Below are 20,251 nucleotides of genomic sequence, written 5' to 3'. Positions count from 1 at the left end.
TCTTTTGCCTTTTTTTTTTTTTTTTTTTACCTGATGGTACTTCATCATAGGGTTGTGCTACATTTTCATGACACTGTAATTATTTGATATCATGTGAATTGTCGTTTGTGCATATTACCAGAATCCATTATGTTTGCAGCATTACTTCTTGAAACAATGAGTCAAGTCTGGTCAGGCATATTTACAATTATTGTGGCTCATCATGTACGAAACACTGAATGACCTCAGTGTGAAACTGAGAAACTCTAGATGTCCTCTTGTCCACAAAAGGACCTTGTCCTTAAAAGAGAACTGACACCAAGTACTGTTCATATTTCTTTTAATAGACAGTAAAAAAAATACAGATTTGGAGTCATTTTGAATGTATGGTTATATAAGTGGTGTGATGATGATGATGATGATGATGATGATTGTAAATTATTATTGGGATTTTCATGGCAGTGTAGAATGTGCACTTACAATTCAATTTGTTCATCTGTTTGCTGAGTCTCGAGTTATTCGAGCTCAAAAATTTGTTTTTGTCTTAAAAAAAAATAAATGAGAAATGATGACAGCCTTAATAACAATGTTGTTTTTTTTAATCGATTCAATGCATTTAGCCCAAATATAGATGTGTATGAAGAATTTATTTTCCAAGATTATGCTGGCATGTCTGATGATCTCATAATATTATAATTCCTACGGATAAAGCTTTATTTTACACTGTGACTTTTCTCTTTTTTTTGTTTTGTTCTTAAGTAAATTTAATTCATATTATGAAATATTTTCAATGAGATTGTCTGTGTATTGTACCAGGAACCAATCATTATTAACATGATTATTAACGTGTATTATTAACATGCAATCAACCTGCTATTAATAGTTAATAGGTGTTTTATGGTATGTTTATTAAACTATCCTGAAACATTGTTAATATTTTTTTTCCTTTTTTAAATAAGTGTTAATTTATACAGAAATTTAATTTCGGGGGGTGTTGTTTCGTCTCTATCCAACTTAATGAAGTATTAAAAAGTGGGCTCGGTTTGCAAATTTGTCTTTACTTTTATAAATAGATGTTAATAGATGAATGATGGTGTTGCTGAGTATTTGATGTGTTTGTTGTTTTTTATTTACGGGTCCTGGGGGATGTGTGAGTGTATGAGTACAGAAGCTGCGTAGGATAACGCTGATCGTTTTCTCGTCTGAAGTCGGGGTCCATGTTTACCGCCACCCCGGAACCTGCATACTGAAGTCTCTCCGCTTCACGAAAGTGGTAGTTCAATGAAATCGCTGGTTTGGGGCTACGCCCACCGAGCTCCCTGATCCGAGGGCAGGCAGGCAGAGTGTTAAAATGGCGCACAGCTGTCGGTGGCGGTTCCCCGCTCGGCCCGGAGGGAGCAGCAACTCGGGCGCTGGGAGAAAAGCGGGCCGGATCCGGGTCACGGCTTCCCTCCGAAACGGCGCAGGAACCCATTCGACCGCGAGCGGGCTCGGGCCCGGGTTCGACGCGGCGCTGCGAGTGTCCACCGCGATCGGCGACAACCTGCAGCAATTTCGGGATGTTTTGGGCGAGTCGAGCGGCTCCAGCAGTGGCGAGGTAAGCGACCCCTTTCCGTAGGCCGGCCGGCCGCTCGCTTTCGGCTTCGCCTGGCAAGAGATCGCGCTCGAAATAAGTTTGATCTTTTCTTAATATGGGGAGTTTCCACCAGACTGCTGTTCACGCTCAGGCTTTACAGTTATTTTGCTGCGCAGCAGGCACACATGCCTCCCATCCATGTGCTGTTTTCCTCCCTCTCTCTCTCTCTCTCTCTCTCTCTGTATCTCTCTCTCTCACTCTATCTCTCCTAGCTAGCTCGCTAAGCTACCTCATAGCTAACTTAGGCACAGCTTTGACAGCGGATCAGATGGTGAACGAAAAATCTCGCCGTTTTGGAGGACGCATTTCTTCTGCAGGTGCATTTAATGGCGGTGTGTTCAGCTCTTCGTGCACACCAAAGGGGGAACTGGCCCCAGAACATCCTCAATGTTTTGACAGAATAGACCTCCACATATATTAAGAGTTATTAGCTGGATTCCTAACACTTTGCTATTCAAGTACAGTTCAGTACAAACCAGGAGATGGATTTAAACCTGGATAAAAGATCTGAAATGCGTTCAGACTTTATATACAACTCCAGTCAGGCTGTAAGTGAGGAGCTAGCAAGAAGAGGACAGAAAAACAGCAAGCTGGCTAATCTACCCTGCCTGGGGTACCAGGGCTGTTTAGTATTAAAACAAACATCTTCTGCTTCCAAATTAAAACTTTTGAGTAATTTCTGCTGTACTATATATTCGTTTTACGCGTATTCGCTATAAGTAGTCAGATTTCTACTATGGGTTCAGCTTCATGAACTCCCAAGTGACTGAGTGAACTTGCGTTCAAAATAAATACGCGAGGAACAAAACAAAAAAGAAAGGAAAATCTAAAATGGAAGAAAGAAAGACCATAAGAAAGGTATCTGGTCATAATATTGATTACACTTTAAAATATATATTTTTCTCGTGGCGTTAAAAACACCCTCAGTGCTTCATATGTGCATTGGTCCCTGACAGCTCCTAGCCCGCTTCTCCCCCTGACTCCTGTCCGCTTCCATTTATTTTCATTTCTTCTACATTAGATTTCAGTGCGTATTTCTGAAACACTGATTCCTTCCACATCGTCAGTTTCCTCCTCTTCCCCGAGCGAACCTGTGCTTATCAGCAGAGCTCACTAGCTCGTTATTCAGGGCTCATCCGGGCCCTCCGAGCTGCGCGATGATGCTAACAAGCTACACCGCTGCCATTATTATTTTATTTGTATTTTGGTGGTTTCTCAGAGCAGTTTTTCGCTCGCACACTGTCAGAACACGGCGCTCCCGGATTCCTCCGTGGGACCGCCACTGTTTCAGAAACGCTTCATTTCACTGATTTATTTTGTGATTTGGGGGAAAAAACCCAGCGGGGTTGAGTGTTTATGCTAGCGTTAGCCTGTTAGCTCGGGCCGGTGATGCGCAGGAAAATGGGAGGTGGACATTTTTTTTTCTTCCCCGTAGCACGTATTGCGTAGTAACAATATAAATTCGCACAGAGAGATGGAGATGGACGCTGATGCTATGAGCAGGGATGTGGAGTTTCCTGGAGCGCTGGAGATGCTTTAGGATAGTAAATTCAGGAGGTAAAGCAGCGCTGCTGAGCGGAGGAGGAGGAGGAGGACTCCGTGTACAGCGTGTCTTTACCAGGGGCTCTGCGCGCGCGAGGGGGGTGTGTACTGTTATGGAGCAGCTCCCATCTTCCTTCTCAAGTGATGAAGGGGGACAGTGCACACACACACACACACACACACACACACACACTGTGCATCATCACTTACAGCACAGAACATAATGGAGAAGTGCATCACATTGCAGAAGATCACATCACGGAACAGCACATCCCCAATGTGATTCATTGCAGAACATCATTAAAGCACATCATCACATCATAGCACCAAAATCATGCAGCTCTCTATGCAATTCACACGCTTTAACTTCGCCTTCATTTCCAGTTTGCCTTCAGATGCACTGCTTTTGCTTAAAGAATCCCCAAGTATGCCACCTGAAACCGTCAGGGTTAATAAACAAGAAGAAGAAGAACACCTGAGTGCATGCAGTTACGAGGAAATAATCAGCAATGCATGCTGAACCTAAAGTAGAATGACTTTTATTTGGCATGTCTGACATACAGGCTCCTGTAAATATGCTGCTTCTATGGAGAGATCTGACGAGTACACTTGGCATGCCAACTGTCTGTAAACTAGCAGGGAAACACAAGCGTGATGGTAATGTCTGGGGCTTGATTTTTGTCAGATTGGTAGCTAATGTGGTATTAAAATATAAGTAATAGACATAATTGCATTTGTAATTCTCACCTTTGACAAACAGGTATATAGCTATGTGGTGTTCTGTCTTGGCATTAGATATGTCGATATTTTAGTTTAGCTTGTGTCCCTGTTTCCACTGGCATTCTTTACATTATTTGTATTTAAGTTGTACCTGTAATTGACGCTGTATGATTATTATTAACTATCATATGGTCAGTGTCCATATTTCCCAATTGCTATGAAATAGTGTGAAAAGCAAACCTCGAACATACATTTTATAAAGTTTACTTAAGTGCTGAACAACCAGGGATTAATGAAATACTGAGCAAATTGTTGCTGCAAATTGTGAAAAGAATTGTCAAATGCCTCTTTATGGAACTTTAGCTGACAAGTTTTGACACCTTTTGTCATTCGGATCGCCACGGATCTCCATCTGCTCCAGCCAGACCCTGAAATTGCATATGAGTGAAATAAGAATAGGAGATCCCAGCGGATCTCGCGGCTTATGGAAGTTGCGTCCACAGTGTCTTGGATTTGTTCAGAGGGGGATGTTGCGCCTGGCTGGGATTGTTCAGGATCATCACGGCCTGCTGAGCTCACACAGCAGCTTGAGGCCTGCATAAGCAGGAAGACACAAATTTAAATTTGATCTCTTGTTCATGCTGGGTCTTAATAGAAAAAAAAAACATTTTATACATTTAATAAAGAAGATTGACAGTAGCTTTAAACCAAAAAATTATGATTTTGTTCCTGATGAAAGATTGATTCATAAGACCAGTTTCATAAACTCCCATTCAGGGTCTCATTCGGAAAATCTTACTCATCTGGTTCAAAAGTTAAAATGTATGCTAATATAAAGTATACCTTTTAAAGTGATATTTCATGGTGTTTCAAGTTTTTCAGTCATCCAAGTCAGGTTAAATGTCATAGTATTAACACAAGGTGACTATTCTGATTATAACAAGTTTATAACACATGTCCAGGCTTGAAAAGGTCCCAGTTTTCTGGTCATTAATAAGACTTTTTTTTTTTTCTTTTCTTTTTTTTTTTTTTCAGCCCATTTGCTTTGCCTCTTAGTATCCAGACTAACCATTTTTTCCTAAGGTAGAATGTAGATCACTATCAAGGCCTTGTACAAAAGTCGCCTTGAATAGATAGAACAAATGAATGCTTTGCTCCACTGGTTTCAAACGAACGGCGTAAGCTTTATGCGGAGGGAAAAGGTCCAGCAGGTGCTTAGCCTATTTATGTGGAGAGGGTCTGTCTCCCCCAGACAGCATGTGGATCATAGCAGGAAGCTTTGTGTCTGCCTTTATTTCAGCCTTTAAGAAACGCAAGCGGCTGAAAGAGCACTGCCGTGGATATCAAAGGGAACCCTCCTCCTTCTCTCGCTCCTCCTCCCCCTCAGGGACAGCACCGGGGACATATGCACTGCCATCCATAGTTTCATTGTAGTTTTTTTTTTTTTTTTTTTTGCAGGCAGTTTAGTTACACTTTATAGTTTGTTGTTCGAGGATCATCCATTTGAGGGTCTGGAATGGTTGTCTGTGATTTTTATGTCCCATGTTACACCTAGCATGTGGCATAGTTTTATTTATTTATTTATTTTTTTGGGTCCACCGAAAATCTCACCTCACACTTCAGAACGCTAACTCCAGGTGTGTGGGTGTTAGGTGCTGGAACATGCTGCTTTTGCACACGCTAAGTCTGCACCGTGTGATAAATGGCCAATGAGAATTGTGTTTCTGTTTCATAATGCAAAGGGAAATTTCTCCAGGTGCCTTTGAAGTCTTTCAAACTGTAAGATGAGTGCAAATGAAAGTTGTCAGGAGTTCCCCCTTTTTTTGCAGCAGCAGCAGCACTTTTTTTGGCGGTGGTAAAACTTCCTTACACTCCATTTCTGTACTTTACATTGTCTCGTTTTAATTCTAAAATGCAATCGTGTTTTTGCTTCTGAATTGTTTTGTACTTGTGTACACTAGTGGTCAGTTGTGGTGTGTAGTTAGAGAATGTAATCCAATGGGAGAAATCGAGACTTCTTATGTAGGTTCTATATATTCTATACAATTCCTAAGGGTTTACCAGTCAAACATGGGTTGCGTAATTTACTGTAGGCTCATGCAGTGATTATAGGGGAGTTGATATGGTTATCATTGGTCACACACAGTAGTATAATTATGCCCTATTTTCAGGAGTACAGCTTCCGTGCACTTCCCACTTTTCGCCTTGTTCTAGAGTTAACTGCCATGTTGAACTTTCCTGGGTTTGTGACCATCTGCTCAGGATGGGATACGTCACAACCCTGTGTAAATAAATAGCCGGCTTGTTAACCTTTTGTTAGCTAAAGCTGACAGATGGCAAAAAAAAAGTTACAAGTATGAATGAGGGGCATGTTGCGCAATTTAGGCGTAATGTTTAGACCAGGACTGTCAGGTTTCTTTAAAAAATTTATTCAGAATATATTTAAATTCAAAGTCTCCATTATAGTTGCAACAGTTTTGCATCAGTGCACAAAATTATAATTCTGCTCTTACAAACTCCTACATATTATCGCCTTCAAACAAAGTACAGAAAATCTCATGCAGTTATATATTTAGTAAAGGGTTATTGACTTGTTCTTATATTGTTTTGAATGAATAAACTATTCATTATTTTATAATTTGTCAAGCTTTGTGCATTTTAAATTATAACCGTATTATAATTATAGTCATTATAAATGTGGCTAATTGAGTAACAAATGAAATAGAACTAATAACTAAAGAAAGTTAAAATCTGCAGATTTCAGTGGATTATGCTTGTAGCTGTAACTGAAATCCTCAGTAAAATGTGCCGGAAATAGTAGCCAATGATGTTTTATTATTGTTTATTGCTGCCATGTGGAAGCACCCTGCTGAAAATTTGACTGGAAATTACGGCATATATTATGGAGAAAACAATGTGCACTGTCACCTCTAAAGTTTATATTATACTACCCTGGATTAAAAAAAAGCCACTGTAATGTAAAGCGGTCTGTCCTCTCAGTCTTGCAAGCACACGTCCCAGCATTCACATTTTAAATGAACCGTTTAGATCTTGAAAAGAGAGTTCCATGGTGCCATTTCAATCAAAATACGATGCAAAAGTAATGGCATTGTCTACATCAACAAACAAAAACTGAAATCAATACAGGATCAATTCCTCACTATGTGCAATTTATGGGCACCCATACGTTGCACATAGTGAGGAATTGATCCTGTATTATTGTTGTTCTTTCGGCTGCTCCCATTAGGGGTCGCCACAGCAGATCATCTGTCTCAACTACCTGCATGTCTTCCTTCATCACATCCATAAACCTCCTCCATGGTCTTCCTCTTTTCCTCCTTCCTGGTGGCTCCATCCTCAGCATTCTCTAACCGATATACCCCATGTCCCTCCTCTGCACCAAACCATCTCAATCGGGCTTCTCTCACTTTGTCCCCAAAACGTCCCACATGGGCTGTTCTTCTAATAAGATCATTTCTATCCTGTCCATCGTCGTCACTCCCAATGACAATCTCAGCACCTTCAGCTCTGCTACCTCCAGCTCCACCTCCTGTCTTTTACTCAATGCCACTGTCTCTAAACCATACATCACATGTCTCACCACAGTCCTATAAACTTTCCCTTTCACTCCTGCAGATACTCTATCTCAAATCACTCCTGCCACTCTTCTCCACCCACTCCACCCTGCCTGCACTCTGTACTCTGTCTTACTCCTGCTGACTTTTATTCACCTTCTCTCCAGCGTGTACCTTCACCTCTCCAGGCTCTTCTCCACCTGCACCCTACACTCAACACAATTCACAATATCAACTGCAAACATTATAACAGTCTGTCAATCCTATTGCACAGTTCACTGCTGTCACACTGTCCTCATACATGTCCTGCTCCACCCTCAAATACTTCTCTGACACACCTGACTTCCTCATACAATACCACAACTTCTCTCTTGGCACCCTGTCGTACGCTTTCTCTAAATCCACAAACACACAATGCAACTCCTTCTGACCTTCTCTATACTTCTCCATCAACATTCTCAAAGCAAATAATGCCTCTGTGGTGCTCTTCCTTGGCATAAAACCATACTGTTGCTCACAGGTGGTCACCTCTTCTCAGCCTGGCTTCCACTACTCTTTTCCATAACTTCATGCTGTGACTGATCTGTTACTGCAGGTCTGCACATCTCCCTTATTCTTAAAAACTGGTACCAGCACACTCCTCCTCCATTTCTCAGGCATCCTCTAACCTTCCCAAATCTTGTTAAACAATTTTGTTACAAACTCCACGCTCCTAAACATGTCATCTGGTCCAACTTCACTCTTCATCCTCTTAATCGCTGCTTTTACTTCATTACTAATCCTATCCACTTCCTGCTTCACCAACACCACACCACCCAACCTTCTCTCTCTCATTTTCCTCGTTCATCCCACCAAGTGCCTTTCTAGCTGTCTCCCTTATCTCTTCTGCAGAAGTTGCCCAATCATCCAGCCATCTTCACCACCACCAAGCCCCTGTCTGTCTTCTTCACTGAATCTCACACTACAGTCTTCCGCCGTCATTTTCAACCATCTTATTCTGTTTTCAGTCCCCACTCCACTTTTTCTTCACCTCCAAAACCATCCTACAGACCACCATCCGATGCTGTCTAGCTACACTGTCCCCCGCCAACACCATACAGTCTCCAATCTCCTTCAGGTTGCATCTCCTACATAGAACATAGTCCACCTGTGTGCACCTTCCTCCATGTCACCCTATGATCCTCCTTCTTTCTAAAATACGTATTCACCGCTGCCATTTCCATCCTTTTTGCTAAATCTACCACCATCTGCCCTTCCACATTCCTCTCCTTGAAGCCATACCTATCATCACCTCTGTTTCCTTCACCAACATGGCCAGTAAAGTCTGCCCCAATCACCAATGGTTCTTTGCTAGGTACACCATCTACCACTTCATCTAATTCACTCTAGAATCTTTCCTTCTCCTCCATCCCACAGTAGGCACTGATGACATTTATCATCACCCCTTCAACTTCCAGCTTTACATTATCACACTATCAGAAACTCTCTTCACCTCCACTACACTCTTACTGTACTCTTCCTTCAGGATCACCCCTACACTATTTCTCTTTCCATCCACACCATGAAAGAACAGTTTAAACCCCAATGTTCCTGGCCTTACTCAGTTTTCACTTAATCTCCTGAACACACAGCATATCAACCTTTCTCCTCTCCATCATATCAGCTACATTCTCTCCCTTTACCAGTCATGGTACCAACATTTAAAGTACCAACCCGAACCTCTACTCTCCTGCACTTCTTCTTTCCCTGCTGTCTCTGTAGATGTCTTCCTCCTCTCCTTCTCCTCCTTTGGCCAACAGTAGCTCAATTTCCACAGTTACCATGTTGGCTAACAATACCTGTGGCGGTCGTTGTTAACCCGGGCCTCGACCGATCCGGTATGAAATTCTGATTCGTGATATGCATATTTGATTTGGCACGTTTTACGCTGGATGCCTTTTCTAACGCAAACCTCCCCATTAATCCGGGCTTGGGATCGGCACTGAGAGTGCACTGGGTTGTGCAACCCTAATGGCTGGGATTGATGACAGAATTGATCCTGTTTTCAGCATTCAAATTTCAGACAGAACTGCAGACTTATTTTACACAGACTGTTTAATGGTAGTTATTCTGTAGACTGACAAGTCAAAAAGTGAAGCATTTTCAAAGGCTTACCAAAAAGTTGTTTGTCCAAAATGCAGAAGTATAAATAAAGCATCGGTTTTGAATATCTCTGTTTTATAATTTACACTGCTGGACAGAAACACTGTCTCAGTGTTGAGATATGGTTATAAATGTATCTGGGAGTAATGTAGACGTATCCAAAGTTATTGTTTTGGAGTGGCCTTGTCTTTAAGAACCCTGAACCATGTTAAGATGCTGTGGTAGGATTTTGAACAGGCAGTTCATGTTCAAAATTTAACAAAATTACTCCACAGCAATGTGGAAGACGGATCTTCTGTTATTAAATGTGTTTGTTTGCATTTGATGCTGCTAGTGGTGGTACAACCCGCTATTAATGATGCAGTTGGTCTACTGTGAAAGTGTTGAACTTGGAATTACATTAGTTTCTAATAAGTGAGGTAGAAAAGGTGGGGTGGGAGTCACATTCTCCACTATTTGTTAGCTTACCTCCTGAAAACAGTGAACTCTATAGTGTATAGTGTTCTAGATTTAACATGTAGCCATGTCTACATGGTTTTTTTTTTGTTTGTTTGTTTTTTTTCATCTGAAGCAGATTTTTGTATTACATATTTAAATGTAGAAGGTGCTGCTTTGTTTAATGTTGATGCAGAGAGCAGCCGTGTCGATTCAGTGTCACTAGCTTAACTAAGATGTCATTGTTGGTTTACCTCAGGTTTTACAGATTATTCAAAGTTATGGGTTTTAGTTGAATGCAGCATAGGCCAAGGAGTTTTTGTAGATGTAGAAATTCATGTAAAAACTTTTTGCATTCTGCTTATCTTATATTACATTAGGATCTGAAGATGTTTAGTCTGATAAAAAGGTAGTATAAGTCTTGGTAGAAATAGGTCTCTGTTAAACTCGTAATGTTTAATTTTCTTTGTGGGCTTGACTTTTTTTGTAAATTGAATACTGTTAGTGCTTTTGCAAATTCAGCAAGAAGAATACCCCTATACTCAAGTGCTGCAAGCTTTTCTTTTCTTTTGTATTTCTTGTAATGCATGAGCATGGTGGTAGGTGGAAGTTCAGGTAAGGAAATGTGAAGAAAAGAATAGCAAAATCATTTGTTTCGAGTTTACTTTGACCCACTTGCTACAGCATCTCTTCCCTTACACTTGGAGCAGGTGTCTGTATATGAGCCACGCTGAGCACCAGATTGTTGTGTCCAGTATCGCCAAACCAGTTGTATGTTTCAGACCGTGGGCACTGATTCAGCAGCCGGCCTGCGTCTCTGAGTCAGGAAGCCACGTGCTGTTTAGATCAGCTTTACATGCATGCTCTAAGCTTCTTTATCTCGCAGCTGTGGCTGCTGTTCATATCAGTGATGTGCGCATCATCTTTCCTCCTCCCTCTCTCACTAAGTGTTGTTTACATCTTGCAATGTGTGACATGTACTGAGTGTCCTGAGAGAGAGAGAGAGAGAGAGAGAGAGTGAGAAACTGCACTGTCATTTAGAGCCACTCATGCTGTCATAGTGACTCAGAGCTGCAGTACTACACCAATCAGTACTGCCCTGCACACAAGCTCAGTTTAATGTAGCTAACTAGGATAAAGATTATGAATTTCAGCCAATTTGCAATTAATTGTGTAGAAAGTATTTTTTGCTTATTGGAGCGTTTTTTTTTTTCCCCCATCGTGATTCATGCTTTGCTGTGTATGGAGATTTTTACTAAATATATCAATATGCACTGTATTGCCAAAAGTATTCACTCGTCTGCCTTCACATGCAAATGACCTTGAGTAACATCCGATTCTTAATCCATAGGATTTAATATGATAGAACAGCTTCAACTCTTCTGAGAAGGCTTTCCACAAGGTTTAGGAGTATGTTAATGGAAATTTTGACAAAGCGCATTTTTTTGGTCATACACCACTCTATTTCTTCCCAAAGGTGTTCTATCGGTTTGAGGTCATGACTCTGTGCAGGCCAGTGTAGTTCCTCCACACCAAACTCACTCATCCATGTCTTTATGGACCTTGATTTGTGCATTGGTGCGCAGTCATGTTGGAACAGGAACAGGCCGTCCCCTAAATGTTCTCACAAATTGTCCAAAATGTCTTGGTATGCTGAAGCATTAAGAGTTCCTTTCACTGGAACTAAGGGGCCAAGCCCACATCCTGAAAAACACCCCCATATCGTAATCCTCGTCCACCCAACTTTACACTTCACAATGCAGTCAGACATGTACCGTTCTTCTGGCAACCGCCAAACCCAGTTCTGTCCATCAGATTGCCAGACAGTGAAGCGTGATTGGTCACTTTAGAGAACACGTCTCCACTGCTCTAGAGTCCAGTGCCGGTGTGATTTAAACCACTGCATCTAATGCTTTGCATTGCACTTGGTGATGTAAGTCTTGGATGCAGCTGCTCGAGCATGGAAACCCATTCCATAAAGCTCTCTACGAATTGTTCTTGAGCAGCTGCTCGAGCATGGAAACCCATTCCATAAAGCTCTCTACGAATTGTTCTTGAGCTAATCTGTAGGCCACATGAAGTTTGGAGGTCTGCAGCTATTGACTGCAGAAAGTTGGTGACCTCTGTGCACTATGCATCTCATCATCAGCTGACCTATTCTGTGATTTTACGTGTTCTGTGATGTCCACTTTGTTATAATACCACTAACAGTTGACTGTGGAATATTTAGTAATGAGGACATTTCACAACTGGATTTATTGCACAGGTGGCATCCTGTCATGGTTCCACACTGGAATTCACTGATGCCCAGGTGCTTAATTTTTATATGCCTGTAACCATGGAAGTGATTGGAACACCTGAATTAAATGATTTGGATGGGTAAGTGAATACTTTTGGCAATATAGTGTACATGAGGATGAGCTGCATGTGTTACTATAGTAGCTGCATTGTAATTAGGGCTGAAACGATTTTTTGAGTAATTCGAATACAAAAAAATCTTTCAAGGTGAAACAAGGGGCAAGGAGAAGATTCAGGCCAAATAACATGATAAAGTCCTCAAAGTTTGGGATCATTTTGAACTCAAACATAAAGAAAACACAGTACAATGCATTTACTTTCTTTGTTTGTTCTTTTTACGGTCATTTAAAATAGATTTTCATATTTTTGTCTCTGATGTTTTATTTCTATATTTGAATTTGCATTTGGATGTAATATGGCAATTAAATGCACTTAATCGGTTTAGTTTTTACTAGGGCTAAACGATTCCTCGAGGAATTCGAATACAAAAAATCATCAAGGCAAATTATTTGTTAGTTTATTCGTTTAGTTCATTTAACTACACATGGAGCATTGTGTTCCCCACGGACCTTTATTACTGTCACACCATCCGCTAAACTCTGGAGCGTTCTGGACAGGTAAACATAGAAGACTCTGCAGAATGGAAATTGCAATTCAGTTTTTTTTCTGGTACTATAAAGTGGGTGACTCTGCCCGATTAGCTAAAAAAAAAGAAATAGTCAGAATTACAAGAAATAGAGTCAGAAATGCGAGAAATAAATAGAATTATTTCTTGAATTTCTTAATTCTTACTTTATTTCTATTTTTAGCCAATCTGGCAGCTTCACCCCCTCTATTGTGCCAGAAAGCTTAACGTTTGAAATGAAATAGGCTACAATCAATAGAATCGCATGGTATCAAACTAAGACTCTGATCCCTGGAGAGAACTCTGTCTAACAATCAGCTTGGAGAAGACTGAAAAAGACAGATGAAGCAGAGGAGGCCTTGTTCAATACTCTAGTATTATAAAATGATTACTTTTTACAAGGTCACACCTATTAGGGATACATTAAAACATGAATTTTATCCTCATGTTCATGTCGTATGTGATTCAAGGGGTGCATTTACATACACAACATTTAGTTCATTTGCTTTCCATAAATGCTTAGTGTGATTGGTGTCCGGGCTCTGTACGGGCCACTCTAGTTCATCCAATTCCCCTTTGGCACACTATGTCTTCTTAGATCTCACTGTGTGTACATCGGTGTTGACATGCTGGAACCCCTTAGTTCTAAGTGCCGGCTGAAACATAGATTTTTTTTTTTTTTACTTTGTTGCCACAGTTTGGGGAAGAAACACATATTGGTTTAACGGTCTAATGTCCACATATTTCTACTCATGTAATGTACTTGGTGTTCTCCTGACCCCAAGGATCCTGCCAGACCCTGTATTCCCTTTCCTATTTACTCTTTATTTGATCTTTAGATTTTTTTATTAAAAAAAAAAAAATACACACATTTTTATGTTCCGGCAATCTGGAGTAGCATAATGTTATATTCCTGCTAGTACAGTCCAAACAGCTCACCCTTGACTGGGTTGAGTATAATGAGAGCATCATTAAAGTCTCATTTAACCCAACTGTGCTAAGTGAACAAGAACATTGTGTATTATGGGATGCGGGAAGCATGTTATAAGATGGGAAGGTACAAATTGAGCTATAGAACATGGTGTTGGAAGTGGTGATGATGGATGTGGTTAATAAATCTGATGCTTTCCAAAGGTTTGTTTACTTTTTCCTTTGCCGTATTCCTGCCAAAAACTGCTGAGGCTTGTAGTATTCAAACTCACCCCTCCATATCATCCCTCTTTGTTTATTATGTGGCTTGAATTTCTAGCCCTGTTTACTCCTGGTATATGGGTGCCAAACGATCGTATTACAAGTGGTCAGGCAAACATCTGATCGCATACAATTGCATTTCTTGTCTAGAAACTTTTGGCGTCACTTCAGAAAAGACTCAAGCATTACCGGCTTTAAAGCAGTTGGATGGCATTTCTTAAACCATTCAATGGAAGCTTTACACATAGGCTATTACAGTGGCAGACTCTGCCACATTTGTGCAGCTTTTGCTCAGGTAATCACATTTTGCAAGCTTTATTCATCAATCAAACCAATAGATGTTTGCCATTTATGGTAAATAAACAACAAACAAAAAAACAATACGCAAATGCAATTTGATTATTATTTACAGCTTACTAAGAAATGTACATGCATGTGGACTTGAGTGAAACAGGCATAGGGAATTCAAAAATAAAGGAAATTATGACCTACCTAAACTGTTGACAGAATTAGATCAGAAGAACTATATATGGCTTTTGTAATAAGTGTTCCTCCTGGACTCAGCTTGAGGTAGGACAGAGGTAGGCAGCAAAATGTATGTAGGCCTGTAGCACTATAAGATATTCACCTTGTTTGTACATCTTCTCCTTTAGGATAAATGTGGACCTACTGTTGACCAAGCTGTCTCTTGTAGCAGGCATCCGAATATGGCTAGCGCATTAACATATCAGCCAATATTGTTACATTTCTCTGCCAATTTAGCTGCATTAGACTCAGTATATATTATTATGTACCCAGTAAAATAAAATACTAATATGAAAAATCTACGGGAAAAAACGTGTGCTGCCCAGTCTTTGTTGCCTGGATACTAGCGACATTTATATGAACTTTTTGGGTTATATTTCTCTATACATTGCACAGATTTTGACATCCTTGCCTTTTTGTGGTTCTGAAAACATTGTCATCTGTGCTAGCTAATTCATCTGACTCCATAGTTCCTTTTCATGAGCCTTTCTTTTCTTCAGTTGCAATACAGCATGCAAATATTTTTCTTTGATTGTTGAATTTTTTGCTATATATTGTTACAATTATTTTTAGCTACTTCTGCAAGCATATAGAGATTTGTCCATCCCTTAATGAATCTAATAATATGTGGGAATCATCTTGGAAATAGGATTGTTTATCTTATATACATTATGTATAAAAATAATTAATTCATTTTGACTGAATGTGACTTCTCTATATTTTTATAGGAAGATGCATTTGAAGGTTTTGATACAGTCATTGAAAATGGAAGAGTACATAGTCCTGGGTGGACCCCCACAGGTGAGGTGTCTTGAACTTATATTTTTAATGCCTTCATTAGCTATTATCTCTTTTCCTATTTTGTTACAATAATATTCTTGATGGAAATAATGATTTGACTTATTTGTCATTTTTTATAATAATTGTCATTTTGTAATCCAATAACTTGTATTGTAATAATTTATAGTATTTGCCACAAAGGCCTTCGTCTCAAGGAATAATTGTATTTTAGTTTCTAAATGTTATACTTTTCTGTTTGTTAGCTAAATTGTCACATGAGAAGAAGCCAAGAGGCCGTCCCCCACGATGTTCAACTGTGCAGAAATTGGCTACACATGTTGAACCTCATCCTCTGTCTGTCATTACAAATCCACCCACAGAAAAGGTAAAGCGGCCACCAGGTAGACCTCCTGGCTCTGTGGAAAAAAAAAGAGGTCGTCCTCCTGCATCTGGTAACCTGAGAGCCTGGCTGCAAGGTAGCCAAGTGTTACCTAGTGAGAGCAGAGATGCTGGACTGGAGCAAAACTGTAGTTCAGCTCATCGCAAGGACATGGTGGAAGATGACAAGGAGAGAAAGGCTGCAAAAAGAACACCCCTTGGATCTGTGCAGCAACAGGACTCTGAGGACAAGTTATCAAAAGTGGGCCGTGATTCAAAGGTGACCAAACTGAAGCGGATGCGTGATGTTAAAGTGAAGCCCCTCAAGTCTGGACTTTTGAAGGGTGTCCCAGTTCCCTTTGTGCCAAGACGGAAGCGTGGCAGACCTCCTTCTGCTGAGCGCCTTAAAGCTAAGATTGCTGCTGCTTCGTTGGCCCCAAAGTTGTCCCTTTCTGAGTCTGGCACTGCCAAACATAAGGCCTTTAGTGTTCACCTAGAACAAGATATGGATCCCCGTTCTACACAGAATCTCAAGCTCAGGGCCTCTCATTCTGCTGACGAACATACTACCCCAAATTCCCCAGGTTCCGAATCAGTTGTCAATCCAGCCACACCTCCAAAACTCGGAAATCGTTTGGGTTTACGGCAAAGTCCTCGCCATATTAAGCCTGTACGCACTGTCCCACCTTCCAAACGCACTGATACCACTATTGCAAAGCAGTTACTGCAGCGTGCTAAGAAAGGGGCACGCAAAAAGAAACTGGAGGCAGTGGGTACTCAGGGAGCGGCAGCTATTGAATCTGGAATTAGAAGGAGAACAAGAACACAGCTGAAAAACATTCGGCAGTTCATTATGCCTGTGGTGAGTACAGTGTCCTTGCGGATTATTAAGACCCCTAAACGATTTATTGAAGATGAGTTTGGTGCCCCTCCCCCACACATGAAAATTGCACGTTTAGACTCTGCTGTGCCAGCTCCAGTCTCTCATCCCTCAACATCATCCTCCACACTTGTTTCCACTGCCCCAAGTACAACTGGAACTGTGACCACCTCTGGGTCAGGACCATCTGTCGAAACCTTCCCTCCCCCTCCACCCCCTGCGCCCCCTACCAGTGCCATTGTGGCACCAGGAAATCTTCTCAGTAACAAAAGCTGCAACAGTAATGGGCGTTTCAGTAGCAGTGCAGCATCTTGTGGCTCCAGTGCAGTGTCGCAACATTCCTTCCAGCTCTCTTCAGGAGAGTCTTCACGCTCCAGCAGCCCAAGTCTGGATGACTCCTCTTGTGACTCGCAAATTTCAGATGGCACTCAGGTGCTCTCGGAGGAGCCTGATCATTCCCCTTCCTCTCAGGGAGAGAGGGAGGCTAGTTTGCACCATTCCCCACGCCCACTGTCCCCACCATCAGAGCCTGAGTTAATGGAGCCAAACAGACGGGGGCGCAGAGGACAAGGCCTTAGAAGAGGCAACTTTGTGTCACGTGGTCGGAGCAATCTGATCAACAATAGGAAAAGGTCCATCATCAGCCCTGCCACAGGTGTAATGATGTCCTCTTCTCAGGCAGGGTCCCAGCAGGCCTCTTCTACTGCTTCTTCATCGTCTTCTCCACCACCACCTCCTCTTCTTACTCCACCTCAGCCTCCTCAGTCGGCTTCATCCAGTGTATCTGCCATTAGTGAACATCACTCCCACTCCCCATGGATTATGCCTCATCCTATCCCCCCTTTCTTGCCTACTCCTCCAATAATCCCTGGTTCTCATGACAAACGCCGTGCCATACTACGGGAGCCCACATTTCGCTGGACTTCTTTGTCACGCATAGAGCAGCAATACTTCTCTTCCGCCAAGTATGCAAAAGAGGGCCTTATTCGCAAACCTATATTTGATAACTTCCGCCCTCCACCACTCACAGCCGAGGATGTGGGACTAATGCCTCCTGGACCTGGAGGAGGGGGAGTGGCACCAGCAGGGTTCCCTACAACAGGTGGTACATCTGGGGCAGGTACAAGGCTTTTTTCTCCTCTACATCATCACCAGCATCCCTCATCTCGTTTTGAGCCTCCACTCCATAAGCGCAGCCCCCTTCTCCGTGCTCCTCGCTTTACTCCCAGTGCTGCCCACTCCCGCATTTTTGAGTCAGTGACTCTTCCAGCTTCCTCAGGGAGCAGCCCTAGCTCTCAATCCCCTCTCCAGACAACACCACCAACAAACAGGTTCTCACGGCGCAGGAAGAGGAGAACGTTTGGGCATTCCCGCATACAATCCAGATCACCCTCACACTCCATGACCACCAGGAGCAGTCAGTCAGGGTCCCAGGCTGGAAAGAGCTCTGCTGAACTCTCTGCACTAACTAGCTCTGTTCCAACAAGTGTGACTGGCAATTCCAGCCCTTTACCTGGGATTGCAGTCAGCCCAGTTGCTCCAAGTGCCTTACCTCAAGCTTCTTTCAATACATTTTCATCAAGTTCTCTTGGTTCTATTAGTCATAGAGCTGCTGATGTTCGAAGAGTGGATGTGGGCCTTGGCAGTGGTGGGAGTTCTGCCTCTTCCTCATCACAGCTCTTCCCTCGTTTTGCTTCCAGTCCCCAAGGTTCAAGTGGGGGCACTGGAAAAATAGGGAGAGAAAGGACTGTCTCAACTTCAAGAGATGCCCTTCCCAAGGAGAAAGATAGAGAGGCAGAAAGAAGTAGAGACCGTGGGAAAGAAAATAAAAAAGAAGCAAAAAAAGATTGGGATAGAAGAGGAAAGAGTCTTGCTGCAGACGGCCCTACTAATTCCACCGCAAGCCTTTTTGCTGTGGATGGCAAGGATGTTGATGAAACTTTCAGCCAGAAAAAGACTCCTGGACAAAAAAAATCTGTTTCTGTTGATGCTGGTGCAGAGACCCCATCAGTTGAGACAAATGTAATCCAACCAGCAAGGGCTTTTTTGTATAAAGGACGGATGTCCAAAAAAGGCAGATTGCCAGAAAAAGGTATGGAAGATGATGAAATGGAGAAAAGCAAAGAGAGATCTAGCATACCTATCCCACCCATTCATTCCAGAAAACTCCCCTCCCCACCATCCATAGGTTCTGTGCTTGCACTCGCTGAAAAACAACCAGCCACAGACAGGCGTGTGGCGGGCCTCCTGAAAAAGGCTAAAGCCCAACTCATTAACATAGAAAAGAGCAAGTCTTTGAAAGCAGTGGATCAACCTAAAGTGCAGGTTGGTGTTTTTATTTTGTTTTCAAATATGCTTGAACCTTGCTGTATTTTTACATGCTAATAAGTCAAAGTTTTGTTCTGTGAATAATTTTCAGTCAATGTGTCATATTGTCTTAAAAAACAGAAAGCCAAACTAGCAAGCAGATACTTTCACTGTCCACTTTATTAGGAAGGCTTGCTTATTAATACAGTCATCCAATAAAGTGATCATGTGGAACAAAAATTATGCAGATACAGGGATCTTTAGGTACTCTAATGCTCAAACATCAGGATGCAAGGTTGCTGGTGCCGGATATTCTTTTCGAGTACTTCAGTAACCGCTGTTCTCCTGGAATTTTCAATAACAACACTTGCTGGTAATGGAGAGTGTGAAGAAAAGAGTGCAGGCAGGGTGGAGTTGGTGGAGAAGAGGGGCAGGAGTGATTTGTGATAGAAGGGTATCTGCAAGAGTGAAAGCCAAAGTTTATAGGACTTTGGTGGACCTGTGATGTTGAATGGAACCTTGAGAGGAACCAGACTCAAGAAGGAACCCATCCTCATCTGGTTGGCACTGAATGTCCATTTATTACAGCTAGACGATGTTGAGTTGTGCAGTGATTGTGATCAAATTCCAGCTGTAGTTCTGAGTCTTTGTAGCAGATTGTTGTCATTAAGTACAGTCCAAATCCATCCTCAAAGCTGGATTGACAATTTGGATTGGCAAGACACACTATGGCAGCATAACTAAAAGGGAGAGCCAGAAGGTAACGCAGGCATGAGGGATCACTGGAAAAAGAGACTGCTTGCCACACCACCGTCAAAAAACCTGAGTGAATGCTTAAGAGCGAGGGGACGACAGCATACAAATATCCCAGTTCACCAAACACTATACACATGATCCCTTGAGATGTGCTCCTTTACCTAAGAAAAACCTACCCATAAAAGGCTTGACTAAATAAATATGTTTTCAGCATCAACTTTAATTTTAGAAAAAGAAAGAAACATAACATTCTTTAACATAAGAAAAAGATCTGCCCCCTGCTGGTATTCTTCATTATTTGAGGTACTAACAAATTGCCTGCATCTTTAGATCCAAGTAGGCGTGGGGGATCCTAATGGTGCAGTAGTTCACTCGGATACTGCATCGCGAGACCGTTAAGTGTTTTATATGTCAGTAGTAGTATTAAGTAGTATTATCTAATAGTATATCGATTTGATGGGGAGCCAGTGTAGACTGATTAA

The 20,251-nt window shown here is 41.8% G+C and overlaps 1 protein-coding gene across 1 annotated transcript in view; it reads left to right on the top strand.

The window, feature by feature from the left end:
• The first annotated feature begins 698 nt into the window (after nucleotides 1-698).
• Nucleotides 699-20,251, top strand: part of kmt2a (lysine (K)-specific methyltransferase 2A) — a 49,832-nt gene continuing 30,279 nt past the window's right edge. The window contains 3 exon segments of the mRNA XM_046862664.1: nucleotides 699-1,576; nucleotides 15,397-15,469; nucleotides 15,712-19,031. Of these exon segments, the coding sequence (XP_046718620.1) occupies nucleotides 1,331-1,576; nucleotides 15,397-15,469; nucleotides 15,712-19,031 (3,639 nt within the window). The 5' untranslated portion in view covers nucleotides 699-1,330.

Source organism: Silurus meridionalis, chromosome 12 (assembly GCF_014805685.1).
Source record: "Silurus meridionalis isolate SWU-2019-XX chromosome 12, ASM1480568v1, whole genome shotgun sequence".
NCBI classification, from domain to species: Eukaryota; Metazoa; Chordata; class Actinopteri; order Siluriformes; family Siluridae; genus Silurus; species Silurus meridionalis.
Note: the sequence above shows the minus strand (reverse complement) of the source record. Positions and strands in the feature narration are given on the sequence as shown.